Source organism: Mandrillus leucophaeus, unplaced genomic scaffold, assembly GCF_000951045.1.
Source record: "Mandrillus leucophaeus isolate KB7577 unplaced genomic scaffold, Mleu.le_1.0 Scaffold147, whole genome shotgun sequence".
Taxonomy (NCBI): domain Eukaryota; kingdom Metazoa; phylum Chordata; class Mammalia; order Primates; family Cercopithecidae; genus Mandrillus; species Mandrillus leucophaeus.
The window spans coordinates 3,390,233-3,409,439 of record NW_012101443.1 but is presented as its reverse complement, the minus strand read 5'-3'; the positions used below and the strand labels follow the sequence as shown (position 1 = coordinate 3,409,439).

The 19,207-nt window shown below is 40.4% G+C and overlaps 1 protein-coding gene across 3 annotated transcripts in view; it reads right to left on the bottom strand.

Annotated features, from left to right (window-relative positions):
- Nucleotides 1–19,207, bottom strand: part of ENOX1 (ecto-NOX disulfide-thiol exchanger 1) — a 574,354-nt gene that overhangs the window by 103,775 nt on the left and 451,372 nt on the right. For all 3 annotated transcript variants that reach the window (XM_011974625.1, XM_011974626.1, XM_011974624.1), the window contains 2 exons: nt 12,416–12,522; nt 8,372–8,489 (listed from right to left, as the gene is read on the bottom strand). In XM_011974625.1, the coding sequence (XP_011830015.1) occupies nt 8,372–8,489; nt 12,416–12,522 (225 nt within the window). The remainder of the gene's footprint in view (nt 1–8,371; nt 8,490–12,415; nt 12,523–19,207) is intronic.

Here is a 19,207-nt window from a genome sequence, read left to right as displayed (position 1 = left end):
TAGTCTAAACCATGGTTTCTTTCAAGACTGCTCATGGATATACCATTAATTAACCAATACCCTAGTGTTCAATGTTTAGATGTTTCTAAACTAACTCTGAGAACTGAAAATTTAGGTAACCACTTCGGGCTGCAGTGACCAGCATGCCCCAAGTAGAAAGCAAGGGCGTTTGGGATACAGCAGCTCTAGAACTTAAAGGGGGCTCATTAAAGATGCTGCAGTGCCCTGCCGGAAATGCTACAATTAATAGACTCTGTCTTGCAACTTTCACTCCAGAAATGTTTCTTCCTACTTCTCTGCTAGTGACGAGAGTCTAAAATAAAATTTTCTGTCTCTAGCCACTTCCTAGAAGGCTTCACACATTGTGTCCTGGAACTGGGGAGAAGAGCTGCTGAGCTCTTGCTCCCTCTTTGATATCAAGAGCATTCAGTCAAGTGAAAGAGAAGGGTCTCTAAGCCTTTGAGATGTGGGACAGCTTAGTATAATAATAATTTCCTACAAATTTCAATTTCCAGGACTTCTAAGTATCATATAACGGCAAGTGGAATTTCCAAGAAAGGGAAGGAAGTACTTACTTTTTAAATTAGTTATGTGGCTCTTAACTACCTATGGTTAACTAGAATTCTACAAGACATCATCCTGTCTTCATTTTCTGTGTTCATGCAGTATACCTGCCATCTTCAAGTCTTTGATTAACGAAGCTTATGTGCAACAGCGTTAGGAGTCAAGCTATAATAGCTTTATGTACCTACTGTGTTTTGATGAACAATACAGTATAAAAGCAGAGGAGAATTAGGACAATGATGTTCATAAACAGCACATCACTGTGCTAAGAGGCTGGTAACAGTGTATGTTTTAATATGGCCTAGTATTGATTCTTTTGGCCAGTGTCCTACTTTTAACAATGCTACAGTCACACTTTAGGATTTCAGATGGAGAGGTAGAGAAGAAAATCAATAGATACTATTTTTCCACTGCCACCTGGCCTACATATCTATAGCTTCTCTGCCATAATCACATTCAAGGGACCTAAAAAATGCCTTTGGAAAGTCTGGCCCAGTTACCACGCTTTTAATAACCTCAGGAATCTACTCTGACCACCTCAAAGATTTTAGCTTCAACTCTCAAGGTCCACAGCAAAGAGCCTATGACCCAGGAAGAATACAGATTTATTTGTTCTCTATTTTCTGTTTCATTAATATATAAAAAGAAAACTTTAAAAAAAGCCTTGTTACACAAGGACTCTCGTCTGAAACCAAAATCATGTAGAATTTTACTACCGAGCCTTAAAAAAATACACGGAAAAATACTTATATAGCTAACTGTGAAAAGAAAAAAATTAGAAGCCAAACCATTCTTCTGTAATATTATAACACAATTTTGTTTTCTTCTTTATGTATTATTCTTAGTTGTTAAGTGTTCAAAAATGACCAGGTATTATTTTTATTCAAAAAACAACTTTTATTTTTTAAAATGTGACATGCTGTCAAATGCACTAGAGCGCAATGAGGTGACCTACTGAGTGTTTTCTATAAGCATCTGCTGGAATCACAGGTGAGCATTTGACAACATTCACTGATGTTGTAAAGGATAATCCCTTTTTCATAATCAGAGATTCCTACATATTGTTTATAAATGAAAATGGAAAATCAGGAATAAATTCTACTGAAGAATTCTCTCCTTTATTTAGGAAAGAACAACAACAACAAAAAAAGCTTACAAACTTGCCCAGATTCTGTCATCTAAACTCCTTCAAAAAATATTCTGATTTTTTCTAGAAGTTGTGCAAACCGCACTTAAATTCCAACAACACTGTGTTAATTTTGCTCAAATGCAAGCTGAAAACATATTTTAACATCCTGTCAGAATGAGATACTAAGAGTGTCGATAAAATGACACTAAAATAAATGTAAATTTAGATTGCTGTTACAAGTGGCTGCTTGGCTCTGGGAAGACGTTAGGTTGCTATAGTATTTTCCATAGCAACTTTGCATCTTATTACATAAATATTCCCTCAGTGTCCTTAAAACCTGCTACAGAAACAGGATTAAATCCACTCTCCTATGTAATGATCCTGCATCAAACCTTACCAGAATGAAATGCCCAGAAAACATAATAATCTGTAATCTAGATAATGGTGTTCCTGGCAGTCAATAAGCATCAGGGTACTTTGGGCTGCACACAGGCGGCAGTGCGGTGACCCTGGACTGCTTCCTGGCCATGTGTCTTAACTCTTCCCAGGTCAAGACCTCGGCGGCTCTCCCTCTCTGACGATTGGTTGCTAATGTCCTCATTCTTCTTCTCTGTCCCCAACTGCCCATCAGCCCAAGCCCTCCACCAGGCTCAAGGGACTCATGGCGCTAAGCAAGAAGCCAGGGCCTGACAGGAGCTGGGAACATGGTGGGCTGCCACACAGGAAACCTTGTGGAGACCCCATCCAGGTCTAAGCTAGGCTCAGACAGGTATGGATTGTTTAAGAACTTCAGCTAGGCCTCAACTGAGTTTCACGGAGGTGTGGCACAGTTGAGTAGTTAAGAGTATTACAGAAAGCCCTGGGTCCCGTAGACACCAATGTCAGCAACACAGATTAATCTTACATAAAATACCAGATTATGGAAAGTTTGTGCATATATGAGAGAGATGTCAAGAATCATGGCATTGATAGGTGCTACATAAAAATAGGATTATAAAGGGGCTTAGCTTAAAGACAGTTTAGGCTCCAAGTGTGAATTTACAAAACAAACAGTCTGGTTGGGCAGAAGGAGTGCTTCCATTGAAATGGAATCTTCTGCGACAGGATCAATTTAAATAGCATCTGTTTTCTTGCATTTAAAAGGTGAAGCAATTTACAAAAAAAATGTCTACACTTTTCAGAAGCATATCCATTATGGAAAGGGAATTGTAACTGCACACGAAATTAGGGAACTTAAAAACCCACCCAAAATAAACATTTATTTGAATTCCTTGGGTAAGATTAGCAAGATTTAAAAAAAAAAAAAAAAGAAAGAAAGAAACAGGAAAGCCTTGGCTCTTTTGCAAATGAAACTCTGTTTAGAGTCTAGGAAGAAAGCAGGCTACTCAGCCCACCTTGCAAGATTTCTTTTATCCTCTTTAAGCTACATTAGTTCTGATTCATCACATCTCCTTGTTTGGGCCCCTTGGGTTCCCAAAAGAAAAAGAGCTTGTCTTTAATTCAGCGGTCACTGATGGACACACCCCACTGGTCTATTTCTCTTTCAGGAGATGGTGCCCTGGGCTGTCATTACATGTGAAAACAGCTTATCCTTCTATGCTTCCACTGAGCACAGACACCCCTGCCCTTGGGGTCTGCAGGTGCCCAGAGCTTGGATCCTGGCATATGGCCTCAGACTGAGCCATCTCACTTCAGTGTCTGAATTCTCTTGTCCTTCTGCCAAGTTCTGAGCCAGTCTCGGGTGAGCCTGCTTTCAGTTACATTCAGTGCTTCCTAAAAGGAAGTTTCTACCAGTGTGAAGGATGGAGCCCCCTGCAGTGGGCCCCTTCAGTCAGTTGCTGCACCCTGGTCTGCTATTTAGTAACCCTCTCCTTCTTCTGTGCATGGCTGGTGATGAGATAGCAGTGAGACTCTTCTTAAGCTTGTGCCTGATTATAATCTGCCTGATGGGCATTTTTAAGGATCTTTCAGAAGCACTATCACACAGAAAATACTTAATCAGAAAAAATAGGTTGTCCTGCTATTCAAAGAAATCAATGGGATGGTCAGAGTCCTATTATTATTATTATTATTATTATCATCATTACTTATTTTTTTAACAGAAAGCTTCCAGCTACATATATAACTATTCAGATAAGCTGATACTGCTAGTTCCAACCAAACCTAATTATGAGTTCCTAATTTGATTTAGTGGCTGAAAGATTTGGAAAGTCCTTGTTTGAATTCTTAGTGAAATTAAAACAAAATTCCTTTGTACCTATGTTACGGTGAATTTTCATGAAAAATTGACAACTCAGAAAACTTCATAATTAAGAGTGTCTGCTCCTATAAAGAGCTCAGAGTTTAAATGAAATGCAGTTAAAATCCAAAAACATTTGTTTGTGTATTATGGAAAGGAATTATGATTTGTCTACTGAGCAAGGGACTTTTTAGGTTCACTCTTCCAAAATTGGTGTTCAAAGTACTCTCATCAAATATTGGGTGAGGTATACACACTATGTAGTGATGTTCATTTTGGTTTATAATAAATTTAATTTATTGGCTTTAGGACATCCCTAATATTTTTAACTTAAAACACTTTTTATAAATGAGTCTTACACCCTGAGGACAGGGTACCCTGTATCTAACTAACTCTGTGTCCCCTGGGTCCACGGCATCCTGAGCATACAAAATGTAGACAGTCAAAACAATGCCAGGTTACAGCTCTCTGGGCCATGGCCTGTTTGCCATGTGACACTGAATTGTGTACGTATAAAGTTCTGAACATTTTGTTTGAACATGCCTCTTTAATACTTGCCATTTCAATTTAATTAGAGCAAATATTCTCAGGGTTATCATCTTCCTATCAACTTCTGGGATAAAGGCATCAAAAACATTAAGATCAGAAGAAGGGGAATATGAACTGAAGTCCATAGACTTTTATTGATTTACGTACTTGGGGAAAGGCCCAGTGCCAGGTGTTGGAGGATGACTAAGGTAACAAGCGGAGTTAACATTTACTGAGTACTTACTAGATGATCAACACTGTAAGTGAAGTCAGAAGTACCTTACATGCATTGACTCATTAACTCTCACAATGCTAAAATGTATCGGGTTTTGCCATCGGAGGCCTTACAATCTAGGATAGCCTTCCTCTTTCCTTTCTCCTTTTTATTTCTTGTGAACACTATCCTGCCCCACAGAGTCAACCTGGAGGGAGAGAGGGAGGAAGGGAGTGGAAAAGGGGAAGGGAGAAGGAGAGAGGGAAAGAGAGGGAGGGAGGAAGAGAGAGAGACAGAAAGAGAAAAAGGAAGAATGGATTTGGATTTTAAAGTCTGGCTTCATTTCAGTAGGAGGCAGACTAAACAACAATAAATTTGAATTTTTGTCAAAAATTATCTTCACAGGCTTCAGAGCAGGATGCCGATCTTGAATGAATGCTTCAATAAATCTGTCATCATTTTAAAATTTATTAGCAAAATTCATTTTCATTTTTATAAGCATCTTAGTTTTGCTCCAGTGAACTCCTTTTCCCCTTTAAGATTCAACTGATGAAGAAGAGTGAACACTCCACCCCCTCAGAATTCTATTGTAGGTACTGGAGAATTATAGCCAAAGATATATTGCAAATTATTATATACGGTAAAAAGCAAAAGTACAATGAAATATTCTTCATAACCAAAAAGCAGAGATATATTGAAACATTCTGATTATTTTTTAAAAAGTAAACCCAAGGTATCATATAAGTCCTTACACAATAAATTGTGACTTTTCTAAAAACCAAGCAAGTCAATTCTTTCCACCTCCTCCCTGTCCCCCCAGATAAAACCCATTACAGGGTACTTTTTGTCTTAGTATGGAGACGACAAGCAAAGCTGGCCCTGGGGGACCAGAGACAGAGCACCCTGCAGTGGGTGCAGCCTCAGCACCTCCTCCTGGCACAGGCAGGTGACAACGGAAGGATATTCTCTTCTGGAATTTCCAAGAATTCCTGGGTCAGCTACTACCCAGGAGATCTGAGGCCAAAAACCCACTGTTTGAGCAGAGAGGAAATAGGCAGGGGATTCCTTAAAGGATGGAGGGTTTCACTGCCACTTCAGGACTGGCAATTCCCCTGTTAGTGAATTAGAGTGCTACATTTTGAGAGGACTGCTCCTGTGTAGGTGACTGGCAGATGCAAATGTGTACCTAAAAACAAGTGATGTGTCACCTCAGAAGATAGCGCTGGAAGGTGTTTCCCTCAGGCAACGGCCTCCATCCTCCCCTCTTCAAGCAACAGTTAGCAGGGATTTGTCTGAGGTTTGAACAAAAGACCAGATGGGAATTCTTGCTGTCAGGCTGTGTCCTCAAATATGCAGGGCTGAAAGCAAAACAACTGCCTGCCTCTGGGCCAGATCTTCAGGGCCCCGTGGAATAAAAAAGTTTAGTTGCCTTCCTTTCCCTTTAATCAGTCCTGTGCTTTCTTCAGAAACCACATGCCACATTCTCTGGTCCATCTCATTTTGAAAAGTACGAAAAGACTTTGAACTCCTCGGGGCCTGGCATTTGAACTCCGGTTCTTTCATCTCTTCCCTCAGAACCTGGTATACAACATGCCCTGCACTTTGCTCATTAATTCTGCTGACCAAGTAACAAGACTGGTGAAAGTTTTTTAAAAGTTCAGGCTCCACTTCACGCTCTCATCAGATGCCTGGGGAATACACCGAGAGAGGTGTCAGGGGATCACATCTCCGTTGATGCCTCTGCAGCGGAGGCCGGGCCCTGATCCAATAGGCATGTATGTGCTGCAAGACCTCCTCAGGGAGCATACAGTTCATTATTCTGGTCCTATCCTAAGCAGACTGTGAAATGATCCACAATTCTTACTTGGGAAATTGACAAGTTATTTGAAAAGAAACATCACCAAAACAAACAAACAAAAAAGCCACAGGTTCAAATGAGAATTTCTGACTGACGCAATTCTTTTCTCCTACACCTACCTTGTCAGGATATTAAGAATCCAAGTTTCATCTCAACTTGCCCCTCATCCAGAAGCTTCACAAAGGATGAAAAGTGCTTTTGATAGAAAGAATTTATTTCTTTATTTGAAGATCTTGTTGAACTTAAGAAATTCACACAAATCCTTGCTCTCTTGTTTTGCTATGTGAAGGTTTGTAGAATAGAAATCTTGTGAGGAAGGTGGTCTCCTCAAATAAACAAACCTGAGAGTAAAGCAGTCCTGAGGAATCTGCTCTGGGTTTAGTAGGAGACATATGTCATTGACACATAAGTGCTGGGTTTTTTTCAGACAAGGGATATATGGCTTCAGAAAATAGTGGCATGGTGCCTACTTGTATGTTAAGCTTCTGAAAGATTAAAATGAATGGAATTTGAGGGTGAAAGGGGAAGTTTCTAAGGCAGTGGTTCTCAAACTTTGGCATGCATCAGAATTTCCTATAGGGCTTAAATCAGATTGATTGATGGATTTCACTTCCCAACACCCCCGTAGCCACTAGACATTTTTGATTCAGTAGGTCTTGGGTGGGGCCCGCTAATTTACATTTCTAGTAAGTTCCTAGATGATGCTGGTGCTACTGGACTGAGAACCACACCTTTGAGAACCACTATTTCAAGGAAATTAAAGCCCTTTCTCTATATGCCTGTATGCAGGAGCTTTTTCTTACGATGATCACTCGCACCCCTGACATTCTCTTCTACAGCCCTGGAGAAACAGAGCATCCTGACCACCCTGCGGTCTTGGTGACCTGATCCTTTCAGAATCTTGATTTTGGCTTCTTAATAAATTAGCAAAGATCCTCGATTCCTGGTCACCTGTAATCTTTCTGTTAAAAAGTCTGTAACAGGTGTGTGTTTTATTCACTTGTACAGATGAGGAGACAGATCAAATCTACACCATCTCTGTAATTTTCCTTTTTGGCAATGATGGCAATTATGGTTCTTCCTAGGTCCTTTGGACAATGCCCTTCCACTCAGACAAGCAGTCTCCCTTGGTGTCTCATGTTTTGAATGAGCTTTTCCCTTGCCTGCTTTTATAATACCAATGGATTTATACATAATTCAATTATATATAAAACTCATTGTAAATTCAATTATATATATCCATTGGTATTGTAAAAACAATACCAATGAGCGTTTTAAATCAGCAACTCCCAATAGACAGAGCACACAAAGCAAGGTTCTCTCTAAGCTTCTCTTCTTTTCACAACCCAAGGAGTGACACCCCTAGCTTGGTACCAAATGGGGCCAGTCTTTTAATTACAGGTTAGGTGACAGAAGATTTATGGGAAAAGAAGTCTAATTCCCCAGCATGTTGGCTCGGAAGCTAGAAAGCTTCTTCAGGGATTAAACAATTCCCATGTAAGAAGTACACTGACTAAAACCAAGTTTTACCCATATTTTAGCATCAGCTGTGGCTGCCGTACTCTGGAAAAGGATTTTTATGGAAACAGGCAAACTTCCCTGAAAGAAGCATCATGGCCCCAGATCTGCGTACGGAGAAACAACTGGAGCAATTTAAATCACTCTGTTCCCAAGAAGGAGTTTAAAGTTCTATTAATAAAAAGCAGAGTCACTCAAAGATGAAAGTTTAGTATAATTCAAACAAAAGTGAGTTATAGGGCCATTTCCCAATACTTATGCCCCATCTGAGATTTGGAAGATCATGATACCTCATGGGTCTGTGGTAGTTATCAGCGTTACCTGATTCATCGACTCTCATTTTTTTGGTAGGGCTGTCACAATTCTCATCGTCAGACATTTCCATTTCTTCTTCGCGGCGGATGCCCATGAGCTGCTCACTTTGGGCATTCCGGAGCTCCTACAAGTAGAGGATGCACACAAGTCAGAGTCACAGACACGTACGGCTTTCCCCAATGGTCTTTGGGTATATATGACTGGCATATTAACGTTCAGAATCCAAGGCTTTTATCTCCCAAATATAACCTCACCTAACCTAAAGGAGGTTCTGAGGGGTGTGGGGTAGAGAGTAGACCAAGGTCAGGCTTAGATTAATCCCTGCTCAGCCATGACTAGTTAAGGGCTCTTTAGCAAATAATTTAATCTCTCTTGAGTCTCCATTTCCTCATTTGTACAAAGGGGATAATAATATCCACCTAAGAGGGCTGCAAAGATTACACAGAAATACCTGTCACATGGCTGGCCCATGTACAGTAAGGACTTAGAAATTATGGTTAAGAACATGAACACTGGAATTTTAAAAAAGGACTGTTCTGCCATTGACCTATGGTGTGACATTAGGAAAGATTCTTCATCTCTATTAACCTAAATTGCTCACTGGAGTATTATGATTAAAAATAGTTTTGAGGATGAAATGAATTAATGCATGTACAATACTTAGCATCATGCCAGACACTTGGTTGGTCAGTTGATAATGCTGGACATTATTATTTCTCATGCAAACATAGTGCCCCTGCATGTGTGTATGTGCTCATGTGTGATCACACACACACACACCATTCAGATATCCAAAATTTAAAATCAGTAAGATGTTAGGGAACAAAACACAAACAGATGCCTTTTCTTTTGTATTGCACATGGTCAGTAGGGGTTATTGTTTTTGTTGCAGTGGTTGCTTTAGCATCATGTTTAGAGCCACAGATCTTAAGATCACATCTTACTTTCTCCACTTATTAGGGGAGTGGCTACAATCAAGTTATTTACTTTATTTGAGACTTTGTCTATTCACTCACAAGTGAGGAATAATAATACAAGCTGTTTGGATGCAGTAGCATATGTGAAAACTCATTGTAAAGAGTAAAGAATCACACAGTACATTTCTTACTACTGTGCCTAAAATCAGAACACTGTAATCACTTATGCTAAGTATTTATATTATTATTTTGTATCAAGGTGTATATTACATATTTGTGAATCCTTCCTTATTCATTCTGTTCTCTCACATGTACTATCTTCAGAAATACTTAAAACAGGGAAAGCCTCCATTATTCTTTTTTCCCTCTGTAAAGTCTCCAAATAAAAATCAAATAGTTAAAATAATTTCACGTTGTGATCAATAAACATATGAGTAACAATAAAACTAAATTATTACAACTAATTTATTAGGGGCGTGACTTTAAACATGGTTCCAGTGCCCATTTGATGGACATGCATATATCACTCCATGTTGTGGATTCTCTCAATTCTTTTCTCTCCGTAGCTCACAGATTTTAACTACGGCATGATGGAGAGGAAACTATTGCTAACAGTATTTGAATGGTCAGCTCTGTACCCTGGGAATCACCCTTGCAGAGGACAGGGAAGGGAGAAAGCAGAGAGACAAGGTCCAAGATGGGGTGCAGGGGCACCAATCAGAGGCAGCCCTGAGAGGCCAGAGGGATGGCAGACAAGGCCTCCTTATTTGATTATGCCACCCAGAAGAAAGAGGTGCCAATTCCATCTTAAATAACACCATCAGGCATTGGAGGCGGGTGTCACATGTGATTAGTGGGGAAATTTTTAGGCTGTGGACAGCTAATTTTTCTACTGACAAAGAGCCCAATTCCCAAAGAGGTGGCTTGAAAACACTTGAAACAAGGAAAAGTCAGGTGGAAAGAATAAATGAGGCTGAAAGGGCCTGTTGTTTAGTCCCTGCGATTAATGACAAACTGTCATATGGTAGTTGTTCTTGTGGGAAAAGGTGGTGGAAAAGAAAAAAAAAATCGAGGAGAAAATGCTGAGGCTGTTTCCACAGGGTGCCTCTGGTTCAGCATTAAATCACTAGTACACTCTAATAAATCTGTAGAGGTGCTGCAGATAATTAACAGATGCTGTACATGGGAATGTGGGAAAAAATCAAGCCAATTATCAAGCTTGTACGCAACTGAGAAATCATCCACAATGTTAAATTACCAACTGGTATCTAATCAATTAAGTGACATGCGAGAGAAAAATCACAGCTAATTTAGAATTCTGGGTCCTAATGTATATCAAAAGAGGTGGGGAAAGTAGCAGGAAGGCACAAAGACCCTTCGCTGGAGCACCTTTGACAGCTGCACTCCACGTGTCCCTCGGGAGCATCATTTCTGTCTCCTAGTACCGAACAAAGCAAGCAGGCTTCCTTAGACCTGCATGGAAGCCTTCACACATCCTGCTCCCCACCACACGCGCGCGGAGGAGGCAGGGTGAAGCGAAGGTGAGAAGCTGAGGCAGATGTGGCAGGAAGCGTGATTCGGATCAATATGTGACATTTGCTGACACTCACATTCTAATGATGGCCTTTTTATGCTCAGGTTTATTCGGTAGCAGGCCACCAGCCTTTCTCTCAACATTCCTTTTAACCACGTTTGGTTTTTATGTGAAGAAATAAACAATTCACAGATTGATCATTCCCAAATCTGAATCAGAGTTTATGGGCTCCAATTTGTGTTTTCATAACCCTCAGTTTGTATACTGCATCACAAACAGAGGACTTTTTTTTTTTTAATCTTGAAAATCAACCTTGACCTGAGTCTTAAGTCAGAGTCAGGGAGAACATCAGGTAAGCACCCTGCATTTTTCTGGTCCCTGAAAAATTAAAGAGAAATCCCACCTCTTCCTTACTCATAATCTTGAACAGAAAAACAGAACTGAATCAGTCACCAACCACCATAGGCATTAGTGAACAAAATAAAAAATGTCCTTCTTAACAATAAATTGCACTAGCATTTTAAGTGTCACATTATTGTGAAGTCATTCAGTATTCACCATAATAACAGTGATAATAAAGAATTCATTTGGTATTCATGTGGATGTTACATCTAGTGCTATTGGTATTCAACTGTAATTTAGCATTAGTTAATGGGCACTTAAAATGCTACCCAAATGATTGATCCCATAGTACTTTGTGATTCCTCAAACTCTATATAAAATACTTATTTTACAAGTGTGAGTCAAAATCATTAAATAAATAAACCTTACCTTCCGTAAGTTTGGGATTTTGAAAGAGGGGAATATCATTTAGAGAACTTTAATATTAACATGCTAGAGATGGAGCGGCATCCAAATGAAAAACATTCTTTCATTAAAAAAAAGAAGCAAAGACAGTATACTTACTTTTAAATTACAGGTTCAAAGCGTACGCTACTCTGTGGAGTTAAAAATAACAGCTGGACGACCAATGACTAATGACACATTTTGGTCCTTCTAAGTGGCAAGGAGGTCAAATTCTCGGCTGTTCTCTTGGGGGTAGATACTCACACTTCACACATGCATGGATGCTGATGGGTGGACCCAGTTGGCCTAGATATTCACTCCCCTTACAACAGTGGCTCTGGAGAGAAGTGTAATAGGACTTAACGGCTAGCATAGGGGACTCAGATGCTCCTTATGATGAGAAAATATGGACGGAAAGGCATCCTTGTCCAAAGAGCAAACTGTCATCATCGCGTAGAACACTAAAAAAAACCCCTCTGTATTTAAAAGCCAGTTTTCTAGTGTAAGTTTCATTTTTCTTTAAGATAATTTGCTAGGGAAAGTGTCTTGGTTGATTTCTGAGATCTTTATTATGAATGGGGAAAGTTATTTTCTCCCATTGCAGGGGAGAAAAACACTCTGTTCCATAAGTGTTAAGTCAGCTGCTTTTCTGGACAAGGAACAAATCTCAGCTGCATTTGGAACTGACAGTGAGATCAGACAATGGCAGGCGGACTGCCCACTGTAACAGAAACCATCATGGCTGCAGCCATGCTACTCTCTGCCAATCCAGCTGTGTGATGGTGGTTAAAAAGTAATAATAAAATCACCAACCTCAGAATGCTTTCGCCAAATGTCTATGTTCTTGCGCTGGGCTTTCGAGAAATGGTCCCAAGCTTTTTGTCTGGTAGAAGCGTTGAAAACGGCCACAATCTGCTCAACTTTGGTGAACAAGGAAGTCAAACAAGACAAGTAATTTATGTTGTGATCACTATAGGGAAGCAAAGCAAAGACACTAGGAGTCTATGGATGATGTCACAATAGAAACAACATCATCAATATCCATCCAATTTGTGCCTTTCGTACTTACATTTTAGCAAGGTTGGGGATGTCTCCCTTCAAGTCTGTCTCCATAACTTTAGGTTAAAACAAATTCTAAGTATGACTGGGAAAAGGGCATGGGCATCTACTTGCAAGCATTCTTTAGCTGTTGTTTCAATATGTGATTTGGTCTATCTATATACCTAGATCTATAGATATATAGACACTGGTGTTGGCATCCAGATATACAGACAAAGTAATGCCAGGGTTGGGTGCAGAGAAGTGAAGCCAGGGAGAAGTGGCTGAACAAGGAAGAGCCAAACATATATCATTTTCTCTTTTGGTCTCTATCTCAAGGACTCAGTCACAGTCCTCTCAAGACATTATCATGTCCAAGTTCCAAGTTGGGACAATGAATAGCCGTGCCATACCTCCCCTCAATCTCAGGGGGTCATTTTTCCTCCTTGGCTCCTTTTTCTCCCCCTGTTGCACCTACTGCAGCCAGCCCTCCAGCCCTCTGGCAGGGAACAGGAACCATAGCCTCTACCTCAAGACAGACCAAAGCTCACCCAACCAGCGGCAATGGCATGCGGTCTTATTTCAACCACCATATGGCGCCCTCCATAGCTCCTCATGATCACATTCCGTTATCACTTTCACAAAGCTCCCCGCCCTCTGGCTCCCAAACCACTAGAAGTTCTAACTCTATCATCTTGACTTAATTTAATACTTCTGCTGCTTCCAGGCCTGGTGCTACTGGACTGGTAAATGTTGAGGGTTGTGAACAAAACTACATAGACAAAGGCATGGGTTCTTAGTAGTGGGTATTACGGGTGGGGCCAAGTAACTGTGGACTTAATCTTGTTTAAACAGTTACTGATCCAGTAAGCATGAGATTAAGGAAATTAAAGCACTGAATTAATCATATGATTAAACCTGAACTTCTAAATTTTTAGTTAAGAAGGCACACTTAAAATTAGCTTCTCAAGGATTCTAACACCCTATCAACATAAATCTTTCATACGTGATTCCCAAGGCTCTATTATAAAAAAGGACATCAAAGCTCTTCTAAATCTTCTGGTGTCCAAAGAATGTTAAAGAGCAATAGATTAATCCCCACAGAAGAACAACACTTGGTGCCACAATTTTTAAAATCAGCACACAAAATAAGTGTATGATGCAGCAGAAGGAAAAAAGCAGATTCCATTCACTTACAATATCGTGAATACTTTTCTATGCTGATGAGCAACTACTTCTCAATCTATGGCTGATTTTCACAGCGGGCTTTTATCTTTTTGCTATTAATATTTTTTCACTATTTTCCACTTCAGGAGAATCCCAACCCCAAATCTCCTTATTTAGCAAAACCTGTCATCATATCACATGAGGAATTTATTTCACTCAATTTTAACAGGAGGATTTGCCTTCGGTTTGGCTCATACTCTCCTTGGGCACATGTGGCTTCCCTCCTCGACCTCAACTGGAAGAACTAAACACCAGACTAAACACCTGGGGCTGCTCTCAGTGCTAGTCTTCAGCTGACCACTGACCCTTAGTGCTCTGGTTGGCTGCCCTGCAGCACAGCCAGCAGAGGAGAGAACCTGTTCCAGTGGACCGCTGGGGCTTTCTGCATGTTTTGTCTGTACACAGGCTGGGATAATTGGGAATTTCAGCTGCCTTCTGTAGAGGCAACGCAGAACAGTCAGCCCCAAATTTAGGCTGCCAGGGGTGGTGATCAAGAGGTTACTAAAGAGTAATGGGCTCCGTTGCTTATAATAACAGATCTCTTTGGCATCATTTAGAAGAGGAAGAACTATGATGTCCTGACAGCAGTCCTGAGGGGAAAGGAAAATATGGGTTGAGACTGAGTGTTTAGGTGGTAATAGTGAAAATTCTGACATCAATCATAGAAGGCTGTTAATAAAAATGAAACACTAAAGAAAAGTATATCTGTTCATAAAAACGTGTAAGGGGCCACAGAGAATGAAGGTAAGGAAGACTAGTAATGCACCTGGAGGAGTACAGAAAAGAAAGAACTAAGAAGAAGGACCCAATGGCCCAATAGGGCACAGGTTTGGGGGTAAAAGGAGATTCCCTAATATCTACTCAAGCCATGTGCTATTAGATATTTGCTGTTTGTGGCTAAGTGCCTCAGTTACTTAAAGCACGTTATTACCGTATCCCAGGGCATAAGTTCATTCATTCATTCAACAAACATCTGGATTCCTACTAGCTACCAGGAACTTGACTAATTGCTAGAAATATATGATCAAGGCCCAGTCCTGTCCTTGATGCAATCATAGTCTCAGAAGAGAAAGAAAGACAAGCAGATAATTATCCTATGTAAGAGCGGTGCAGACGACAGCTTTGACGACCCAGAGAAGAGAAGAGAAGAGAGTAACAAGTAGATAGGTGGAATGAGAAAACATTCCACAAATAAGGCAACATTTCTGCCAAGTCTTAAATAGTGAAGCAATGCTTGCTTGGCAGAGAAGGCAGGGGTGGCCTGTTCAAAGGCTGGTGTAGAGTTGTGGGAGGAGGAGTGAAAGCAGCTGTGGGGCTGGGGCTGGGGCTAGTGTTAGGTATGAATCAAGAGGGACCATGTATGCTAACTCTGACTGGGAACTTCATATTGTAGGATTGGCTTGGGAGAAATTACAAAGGAATGAATTAAGGCAGAGGCTCTGGCGTGGAGTGTGGCACAGGCAGTCACGTGACAGGGAGACTTGATAGGAGGAGGCAGCTGATTTGCTACATGGGAGGAGGAAGAGTGGTGGGAGGTACCACGATGACTGGAGCTGGGAAGTACATCCCAAACTACGAGAACAAGCACCGGTGGAGGGCTGAGAAAGAAGATAAGGAATTTGCTTTTGGACATGTTGAGTTTGAGATGCCTGAAGACCATCCAAACGGAGCTGAAATATGGATTAGGGGTTCAGAAAGAAGTCAGAATTCAAAGAAATATGTCCAGCATTTTCTGGGCCATTCTCAATTTCTTGTATTCTTTTTCAATAGGGTAATGAATTAGATGTAAAACTCAGTGGGATTTAATTTTATACTTATGAACTTATACACTTTTTTCCCTATACCAATCAAAAAGCAAAGCAAAACAAAAACAAAACAAAAAAATCCAACAAAACCCCAATAACTGTGTAACTCAGCTTATATTTGGAAACCACCCACAGTATTCACAAAGCCCAGTTTACTTCTCTCATTGCTGGACACACTGTCTCTGAACCAGCCATTTGTCTTGCAATTGAAAGTTCTTGGGCACACATGAAAAAGGACTCTGGAGAAGTGCTTGGATCAGCATTAATTCATCATCATTAGGCAAAAAGCACCTCTAAGAGTATGCCCTAATGAATGTCATTCAAAGACAGCATATTTTTAAACTCATAAATCAAGATGACTACTAGTATTGATGTAAATACACTATTCAGTGCTTATAGCAGGAAACACCAGAGAGGAAGTCCATGAATTAGATGACCACTTACTACCTCTCTGCTATAATTCATACTACTTACTCTATCTATATACAATAAAACCTGTTAAGTAGTTACTATCTGAACAGGCTCCTCAAAACTTTGCTTCTCAGAGAAAGATATAACCAGCAAACAAGGTGGCATTGGCATTTGTCCAAAACAAGCAGCTTATAGAAGTTGTGCTGCAGGTAGAACAAATTGAGACCAACTCCCTACCCAATGCCTTCACCACCTTAGTGGTCTACAGAGTGGTGGCCAGAGGCCCCACACAATCCTGTATCAGACAAAAAGCATAGATTCTGTTCTGATTGCCACTTACTTATGCAAGAAAGTAAACTCAAAAATTTTGCAGGTAAAGGAATGTTTTTTCTTTGAGGGATAACATTTTCCCACATCTTCTAATAGCAACTGAAAGAGCTCTCCATCAGAAAATTTAAATTTACCCCTCACACTTTGCAAATCTTTCCCCCCAATTCTGTGTTTTAATTGTTTTGCCTAAATTAGGGATTCGAGGATCATAAGAAAATTAAAAATGATAAATTCTTCAGAAGTAGGCCTGAATGCCAGTCTTAGATATCACAGTAGAGTCCCTAGTATACTCAGCAGCTATCAATGACCCTAAGGGCAGGATAAACAGAGCTTTGATGAAGTTGCTAATCACTCCATACAGCTGCAAACCCTCACTAGTGGTTATTTATTAGCTTACACATGTGTATGACTGGAGATACATACACTCACCTAGCATACATACATTACACACATATATGTATATATTCTTCCAATTTTAAACAAATCCATAAGACTAATTTAACAACTTTTTTTTTGCGCTTTTCCCCACCCCAAAATGTTTGGACATTTGCTGAGTTTAGAGCATACTTCTTACTGATAGAGAAATTTACAGACTATCATGAGAAGCACTGGTCTTTAACCTTCTCAGGGAGGGAAAGCTCAGAACAGGAGGACATCCATTTAGCCAGGACAGACCACACTGAAGCAAGCCCCCTGGGAAAAAGCAGCCACTGGGCACAAAAGCTCAGATTTCTGGGCTGCACAAGACTCCTGAATTTTGAGCTCTGGGCAGGAACGCATGGGAAGTGATGAAAGAGAAAGGTTAGGGTCCTCCGGAGAACACAAATACAGCCCTTTTCCCTTCATGTCCTGCTGACTGCATTGTTTCTCACAGGCCCGGCACCTCTTGTATTCCTTGTTCCAGCTAAAGAGCGGTGAAAGAGCCTTAATTCAGTTCATGTCCCAAATATCTGGAGAAACTGATCAAGTCCTTACAGGCAGTAGGCTTGCCTAAATAAAGTACCTCAAAGAAATCTTCCAAGCTTAATTTTTGTTTTTTAATGCTACTTGGGCTCATAATAGAGCCTCAAATCTGTAGGGTGAAGAGGAAATTTTTTTCCTTTAAGGAATAACCTTTTCCCAAATCCTCTATGAATAGCCCATGAGAGATTTTGAAAGGCATATGACACAAATGAAATTGTTGACCGCTCCCACCCCAGCTTGTTTTTGTTGTTTTAAAATACTCATAGCTAGGGAGGAAGGGACAGAAGAAAAGTGTAAGGCTTTAGATGTAGTGCTAGAATCAGTGAGCCTTGGCTCTAGACTGAAGAATTATAATGGAGGGAATGCAGTAAGTGATTCCAGCTCTCAGGACACCCAGAGGAGCAAGACAAAGTCCAAGGGAGGAGAGGTAAGTGTCAGACAGCACGTTACAGGAAGCTGCTGCTGTAAAAGAGATTTCCAGGCAGAGTCCTGCACAGATACTCAGGTCCTGGGTCCTGAGCATGAAGGAGCTGGCAGTCAGCCTGGCAGAAAGCCCAGGAAATAGAGAATGAATACGGTCAAACCCATACTTTAAGGAGGCATGGACCGGAATTTCAAATTGAGCAGGAAAAGGGCATTCTGGGGTTTTGTCTTGAGATATGTAAAAAAAGCTTCATGTGACATTGTGAGTCCATTACAGCCCTCTTAAAACCGAGGCCAAAACACCAACAGCAGACATCATATTTCTGAGCTTCCCAGCTAGAGGAGGCCAGATACTTGTTTCTTTTAGGGCAGTATCCCCAATGTTTTTGGCACCAGGAACTGGTTTCATGGAAGACAGTTTTTCCATGGACAGGGGGTTGGGGATGGTTTTGGGATGAAACTGTTCCACCTGAGATCATCATTAGTTAGACTCTCATAGGGAGCGCGCAGCCTAGATCCCTTGCATGCACAGTTCACAATAGGGTTCGCGCTCCTACAAGAATCTAGTGCCACTGAGGATCTAACAGGAGGCAGAGCTCAGGCGGCAATGCTCACTCACCTGGTGCTCACTTCCTGCTGTGCGGCCCAATTCCTGACAGGCCACGAACAGTACTGGCCCGGGGGCTGGGGACCTCTGTTTTAGGGAATGGAATTTGAATAAAGAGAAACCTACTGATCACAGTATATAAAAAATAGGATGTTTTAAGCAAATTTCAAGCAGGCAAGAAATGATCAAATTGTTCAATAAAACAGAAAGATATTAGGCATATAGTGACTTTTAAAGTTTTGCATCGCTCCAAGTATACCCCAGGGAATTGTAGAGCCCTTTATTGATGCATATATTTAAAAATTTTGAAAGTAACAAAGCAATCCATCAGATTATAAATCTAATAGTTCCTCAAAATATATAGCATTTATTAAGCTTTTTAAATCCAATAAATCTCCCGCCTAGATTACCCCTACTGACTAAATGAAAGTAATGTATGTACAGAAGAAAAAAGGGACAATCTAAAAAACAAAAGTCTACGTTCCCATCTTGACAACTCTACCAATTTCTCTTTTTAAAGGTAACCAGTAACCACTACTAACAGATCCTAGCACATCCATCCAGAAAGTAAGGCTATGCATCCAGTACAAATGGTGTGTATTTTTCTAGGAGAAACCTTTTTCACTCACACAAAGGAGCTAATATTATATACGCTATTCTGTACCTTGCTTTTTCCACTTAACATATCTTGGAAATCTATTCATATGTATGTTATCAACAAGGCTGCTATAAACATCTTCCAACATATCTTCTGAAATCCTTACATAAATATCTTTATAAAAAATTCTTAGCAGTAGAAAG